Consider the following 7,451-nt stretch of genomic DNA (forward strand, 5'->3'; position numbering starts at 1 on the left):
AAATTTTTCACGAGAACTTACGAACGTTCCACGATACGTTCTGTTCCCAAAGAATCCATGTATTTTTTTTAAATACACATAATCACGATCAAGTTGCCCATCCCTGACGCAGAGCAGTTGCCGGTTCTCTCTTTGTCTACTTTTCTCTCAACTATTCGCTTAAGAATAGGAGAGAGAGTGAGAAAGAGAAGGGAGCACAATGATCATGTTAAAGAGACGCATGCTTTGCAAACGCAATATAGACACAGTACAGTGGGGCGAAAGAGGAGGAAGATCATTGCATTTCACATGACCAGCTAGCACTGATCGTTGTTTGAACGATCTCTCGCTCTCATCCAACCATTAGATGTACATTAATGTGAACCGCACGTTCAACTTAGCGTGGTCGTCGGACGCATCTTTCTTCACTGCGCGGACATTCTGGTGTTTCCGCTACGTGTGTGCATACCGCTTTTCCGCGGTCTTGGTTGAGGCAAAGGTGCAGAGATAGGAAAAGTCTGAACCGCTTGCATATATTTCGATCACCACGCAATCATCGCAGCCCGTATCCAACGCACGCGTTCAAAGCGTCCATGGTAGTTCGTCTAAGAGTGGATGTGTACGCAATCAAATGTTGTAGGTGTTGCGATCGGCGAGCTCCAAGCATGGAGGAATACGCTAGTGACCATCGCGGAGAAATGTCCGCTTTCGAGTAATAAGCGACCGAGTGAAAGTAGTCCGATGGTAATTGAGTGCGAAGCGCAACAGACCCGAGCAGTGCGCGGCGTGTGAAGTAAAGGAATTATCAAAAAAAAAAACATAATCTATTCGAATAATGCTGGATGGATTCAAACATTTGTATACATATATATGTATATATAGTGTGTTCGAGGCAAGCAATGTTTGAGTATCATCGTACGGTTTGACTCTCCACGCGAACAACAACCAAAGCGAGCAGCGAAATAAGGCTTACCGATGAGGAAAGCTGGAAAACCGGTATCTCTCAACCCCGAAAAAATACCTTCAATCAACCACTGCAGAACGACCGCGCTAGCCACGTGTCTCTATGTGTGTGTGTTTGTTTGTGTGTGAGCCGGATGGTTGATTAAGTTTAAAGCTTGTACGTCTACCGCGATCCCCAAGCTTAATCCGCGTGCTCTCATGCCTTTTGCGATGGTCATCAGCCTCGGAAGGTCATCCGCAAGCGAACGATAAAAAGCGGTGCAGGCAACAAAAGCCATTTTTGTTTCCTTTCGGTTGGCAACCCCTTTTATTTAGCTGCAGCATCCATCTTCCTCCAATAAGCAGCCATTTCCTCGAAACTACTAAGTGATCTTTGTTGCCGACATGACGTCTTCAGCACCAAATGCTCACCAGCAGCAATCACCCACGGCTTCGCGAGGCGATCGGCCGCTTAGCTTTTACGACAACCTGTCGAACTCCTCGAACGGTGGACGAACAATCCAGTTCCCCGACATCCAGTTTCGATTCAATGAAAACATTCCCGATCGACGCTCGGTGCATAGCAGCGCCAAATCGGACTTTTTTGGACTCAGTCCCGCACCGGCGACTGACCGGCTTAGCCTTACCACGAACGCTGAAGAGGAGACAGATCATTCGCCGACAAACACGGTCGTTAGTCCGCCGAACAACCCGAGCAGATCGTTTGAAAATGGCGCAGGAGGAATTGCAGGTGCGTCCGCTTCTTCGCCAACGTCCAGTGGTGGTTCGTCCACCGCACCAATGCATTCACCATCGGTGTCACCTTCCAGCATAACGGAAATGGCTACCGATGCGACCACCAGCACACCACGCTGCTCGCGACCCAACTCCACCATCAAAACCATCACCATCAAACTGCCCGACACAAGTGGACCGTCAGAGGTGGGTCAGAGAGTCAATGTTAAGTCAACGTAGTATAATTATTTCTATTTTAGGAGATTCTCGACGATAGGTCATAAGATCAAAGCATTCTGCTTTATTGGCACTACAAAACGTTAAGAGATCTGGGACCGGCTATTTCTGGCTTTCTTTGATTTTATTTACCCGCAAATGAAAAGTCAGGCCTGCATAATGCATTGGGAATGGTATTGGGTGGGATTACGTGCCCGTCCTGTTGTGTGAAACCGGGGACACTACCAAATTACACCACCGAACCGACGCATGCTTAAAGGAAATTTTTTCAAACAATCATGTTCATAATGTACGTTGGCATCTAGCAAATTCCTCGCTACAAGAGTGTGATCCAACCAACAAGTACAAAAAAAACACCATTCTCACACTCACATGGACGCAGTTCATGGCTTACAGAAATACAATAGGCAATTATGGAACCTTACGTATGTCGTCGCGCAATGGTAGTTCCATTTTTCACCGGCAGCAGGAAAAACTCCACAATAACAGAAAACTACGTCGAGGAAACGGATGTCGAATGGACACAAAACAAGCTATGCGTGCCCTTGGCGGCTTGGCGTGGCGGTGGTAGGCGGAGGGCTTATTGTACCGATCGGTTCCGTTTGAGCGTTGTTTTGTGTTTATTTTGTTGGGGTTTTTTTTTTGTTTGCCCCGCCATATGTGCTATGTGCCAAGCGATACTGAACCGTGAAGAATTACACGTAAAGTAGCGTGTGGATTGCCCTTATTCAAACCCTTGCTTTGGGGAGTATGTTTCGCTAGTGTTTCAAGTTCCACTCACACTCCCCCAACCCCCCCAACTTGGGGTGGCTAGATGGTCATAACTTGGAAATGATCTCATGTTCAATTTTCTTTGCTGACATTGCGGTCCAGTCACATTGCGGCGAGGTCTGTTGGAATTTTGCTACATGTGAGTCACACGTTAGCGATTGAAGAATTTAAATAAAAATGTTGATTTTGTTTGCCTCTTTCGCTTAATGTTTCAAACTGTTCGAGTTTATATTGGGTGAATCTGATTCAGATTTCGGAATTCGAATGCATTTTAGGAACAAACGAGTGATCCTGCATATCTATTATGAAGACTCAAGAATCGTCGAAGAATATTCATTCGAATGACTCTTTTAGAAAGACTTTACGACACAAGTTTGAATACTGAAATTAAATATATTTAACTACAAACAGATACGTGTACGACGGTACGTTCCGGATGGGATTTATTACCGATATTGTATTTATTATATTAGAATTAGAATTAGATTGAGATTTGCGCAACTGTAATTAAAACCAGAGTAATTATTTTACCATGACATATTTTTATGCAGTCTGAGATGCTCTGAACGCTGCAATTTCACGTGAGACAGACATTGGTCTATTGAGAAAAAAAATGTTGCACTGGCATAAAGCCTAAACTTTCGATAGCTTTGGCATCTTTCCAATACACATCGCTCGCAGATTCCTTTAAGCTTGCGTAGTGCCCAGCTTGCTATTTAAAATTACTTTCCTCTTTTCTACACTCGAGCTCGTTCGTACGTTTCTCATTATCTCGTTTTACCATTTTAGGCCGTATATATGACAACGACTGTGCCGCAAAACTTCACCAAAAATGCTAATACGCTCATCGGTCGCCACAAGCCAACACGCAGCAGCCTCCGACACAGCCGGATGTTGGTGGTAAACAAAGCAATACCGGTGCGGTACCCACCCGGCAACTCGTTAAACTTGCGCCACCTGCGTCTCTGCCGAACGTTGATGATCTTGCAGATTTTGATCGGTTTGATGCTAAACACCATCGGCCTTGCCATCATGGTTTGGTCACCGTCCACCAACACCAAGGATAATCCGTACTGGTCGGGCTTGATTGTAAGTATTCGTGGCAATAGACTGGATCTTCAACCGAAACCTGGTCCAAACTATAAAATATCTTACGAAAGCAAATCCATTTCACTCAAAATGCTGACTGAAAAACAAGCATGCACATTAACAGTGTTACTTCAATTATCTTTTCTGTTCTAGCTTATTCTATGTGGAGTACTATTTTTAGTACTGTTCCAGTTTAAGCGTGGCCGGACCGGTACCGACAAAGGTGCATTAAATGGATCCCGAATGCACCAGCCGCAATCCCAATGGCACGAAAATTGCTTTCACTTTTTGCGTGTAAATGCCCTAATCGTGCTGTTGCTGACCATCTTCTTTACCATGCTTGCCTTCATCTACGCGCTGATACATGCGACCAACCTGTCTGCCGCGGGCCTACGTTGCGAACCGCAGTTTACTTTTAACGTCAACTCATCCACCTGCGTTTGTACGATCGATACTCGCCCGGCCAGCACCACTGCATCACCGATGGTAGCAAACATGACAAATCCATCGGACGACGCTGGGTTCAATGAAACTTTATCCGGTTCCGGTAGTGGTCCTTTCAGCTTCATGAATGGAGACGACTCGCGGGTACCCGAAGGAGTGATACGTCTCGAGTACCGGTAAGTATCACCCAAGGCCTAAAAGCGAGTTGCAATTATCATCGGAATTTGCATTAAATTGTTCCTTTCTTTTAGCGATTTTAACTGCAATGAAGTGCACAGCATCTGGTACTACGTGATGATTGTCTCAACGTTGCTAAATAGCATCGGGTGTTTGCTGGCAACCATATTCCTAGTCATCTACAGCATCGAGTGCATGCGACGATCAGATCGTCAATCGCACCGTGCAAAGAATGGTGAAACAGGCGAACGCATGGTGGTAAATGTTATCACGGCAACAAACAACCCCATCCCAGGTCATCCATCCGCACCAAATAGCGTACCGGATGCATCAACCCTACCGCTCCTAACGGTCGCCACACAAACATCCCGTGTAATCGAAAACCCAGATACCAGTATGTTTAGCACCAATAGCAATAACAAGCAAGAAACGGGTTACCACGATACAACCGTTGAGGAAAACACAATAACGACGCTCCTTTCCGACGAGGAAGACAAAACATTAATGTCTTGATGGTTTACAATGCTATAGGGGTATTAAGCAGCGTTACCGTAACAAATCAATTCCTACGCTGATATTGCTATTCAATGAATTAAATGCAGTATATGAGACGGTGCTATATGAACTTCCTATACCATAGCTATGGAAGCTAACTAAAATAACCATGTAGAGATGAGTGCCCCAGGAACGAACAGTATTTTGTAAGCTATAAGCATCACAATAAATCCAAGCGCTATTGGAGGCGCGTGGTGTTGTGTATTGATTGTAAAAATTAGCTAATATCTTTGCTACACTTGATGCTAATTTCACATCCATGTGTAGACACTATTGTAAATTTTCGTTCTTGATTTTGGGCAAATGCGTGCTTAAGCTATACTTTTCTTGTTAATGGTATATGAAAATGGAATGAATAAATGTTTTTAAAGAAATCTAAAAATAAAACAACATTTTAAATCTATATATAAAGGTTTGTATGCGCTAAGGAAAACCATAACGCCACTACTTGGATCACATTTTCTACGATTTACGTACTTTCACGATTTCATATATTACTCCTACGACTCCAACGACTTTTTTTGCGCCAAAGGAACAGGTTTCAAACGGTTTACTTGTTTGGTAACAATAAGCAAAATTTCGTAGAATCCTTTTTCGTTCAAGTTGGTGTTTTAGGTGAGGATAAAACAAACCGTTTATTTCCGTGGTGAGCTCTTACTTACTGAACTTTTCCTACAATTGACCATGTTTTATAGCACTCTTCGATCCGTTAGGTGCAGGGCCACGAGAGTTGACAAAATGCTGACAAATTTGTCAAGTGACAAAATCAGCTGGTCAAGTGCGAAAAACTACTTACTATACCGTTGCCGCGCACACAATTGTTTTCAGATTTCCGATACCAAGAGAGCATGTTTTTCAAGAGGTGACACCTGAAGCTTGGAAAAAATTGCCCATCCCTATTGCATTGCATACTATCAAACCCATGAGAGCGATCGCTAGTGTAAGGAAGATCGATGAAGCGGAAAGCATTCTTTATATCGCTCAAAATTTCCGTCGGCTGGTACGAAATTTCATACAAACCAGCAGTTTTCAGATTTACGATTCCAGGAGAGCATGTTTTCAGCATCACCAGAAGGTAACATGTAAGTCACACCAGCGTGCATATTCTAGTACTTGGGCCATCACTATGCGCCATCAACTCATGACCGAAAGTTTAGACACGATTAATATTATTCTCAAAATTAATCTTTGAATAATCTTTCTGTCAAAAAGATTAATCTGATTAATGTTTTTGACAGACAGATTAATCGTCGAATTTCAAAATCAATTATGGCTCTGGTACCCATTAATCTTTTGTCCATCTAACCGTATGGATTTTAGAACAATTTCAGTCTAACAACGGTGCAAATGTTACCGAGATTACAACAATGTAGTTTGACACGAGTATATCATAAAGTATTTTTACAGTTTCTCATGGATTGAACGTAATTCTCCCCAGTTTTCCGAAGATATTAGGTTCATAAGCTGGACCTACAATCCAGCTACGAATAAGTAATAATCAAGAAAGACAGAAATGGTATTCCAAGAACTATGAGGTTGTAATATCAAACGGAAAAGATAGTTCTAATGATCGCAATATGGTTTTATTCAAATTTCTATGACAATGCTAGCTATGTCGTAGTACACTGACAGATTGTGTCGGTTATAACAACATTACCGGCTTGCAAACTTGCAAAAATTGTGACAATCGAAATACTAAACACAATACTCCACCACAAAAATGTTCCGAAACACGCAGGCAGGACATTTTGCGGTTCAATCGGTGAGAGAAGGAGGGCCTCTCCAAACAGTGGAGGGCACCTTATCCCTGGTGTCCCTTATCCCTAATTTATGTTATGCGCGTAGCATGCTTCTTGCATTCAGCTTGTATGTGCATTTTCGAACATGCATAAGTTTGTCCTAAGGTTTTCTTCCAAAAGTACAGTGTGCTGCGAACTGCAAGAGAGAAAAACAGTTGGTCTACTCACAGTTTATAAAACTGGAGAGTGCCTGCTGATCGTGTTGGGGAGCTCAATCGTAGAAAAGAACGCGAGAGAGAGAGCAAAGCAAAGGTGTATTATTTTTTCCTCTCGCATACGCACACTCCCCACGAAATCACACTATGGGATGCACGAATATTCAACGATCAGCGATGATCCCCTATACGGACAGTGGGAGAGTTGTTTCGCTTGTTATTTCACATCTGACTGTGAACGCTCTAGTGAAGTGTACGCTAGTCGTTCCCAAGCTGTCTCACAGTAACAAGCTGCCCAACAGTGGAGTAATTTTAACAGCCTTAGGGCTTTTAGTGTGTAACAACCGAGCAATCCCGGTAGTGAAGTTAGCTGGTATGTGTTCAGGAACGGCCTAACACATTACGTTAGGAGGGCTAGTGTGAATTATGTTTGATTTCTGCAATGCCTCTGACGATCTAAATGTGTTGATAGTCAGAATTCCAAACCGCCTAGACGTCTAATGAATTTTCGACAATTTCGACCATCTGTCTCGACGCTAAGGAGATCGTGCAACCTTTCCGAGTGCAT

General features: G+C 43.3%; 1 protein-coding gene across 1 annotated transcript; it reads left to right on the plus strand.

Moving 5' to 3' along the window:
• The first annotated feature begins 418 nt into the window (after nucleotides 1-418).
• On the plus strand, nucleotides 419-5,310 carry LOC128306923 (uncharacterized). The gene is made up of 4 exons (XM_053044593.1): nucleotides 419-1,863; nucleotides 3,454-3,753; nucleotides 3,907-4,373; nucleotides 4,449-5,310. Exons 1-4 carry the CDS (start codon nucleotides 1,327-1,329, stop codon nucleotides 4,885-4,887), a joined length of 1,743 nt encoding a protein of 580 aa, XP_052900553.1. The 5' UTR covers nucleotides 419-1,326; the 3' UTR covers nucleotides 4,888-5,310.
• The last annotated feature ends 2,141 nt before the right edge of the window (nucleotides 5,311-7,451 follow it).

The sequence above is a fragment of the Anopheles moucheti genome, chromosome X (assembly GCF_943734755.1).
Source record: "Anopheles moucheti chromosome X, idAnoMoucSN_F20_07, whole genome shotgun sequence".
Taxonomy (NCBI): domain Eukaryota; kingdom Metazoa; phylum Arthropoda; class Insecta; order Diptera; family Culicidae; genus Anopheles; species Anopheles moucheti.

Bases quoted from the DNA above. Each gene is read 5' to 3' on its own strand.
- LOC128306923 (XM_053044593.1), top strand. From the start codon at position 1,327: ATGACGTCTTCAGCACCAAATGCTCACCAGCAGCAATCACCCACGGCT. The intron at 1,864-3,453 runs GTGGGTCAGAGA...TTACCATTTTAG, and splicing joins ACACAAGTGGACCGTCAGAG to GCCGTATATATGACAACGAC. The intron at 3,754-3,906 runs GTAAGTATTCGT...TTTCTGTTCTAG, and splicing joins CGTACTGGTCGGGCTTGATT to CTTATTCTATGTGGAGTACT.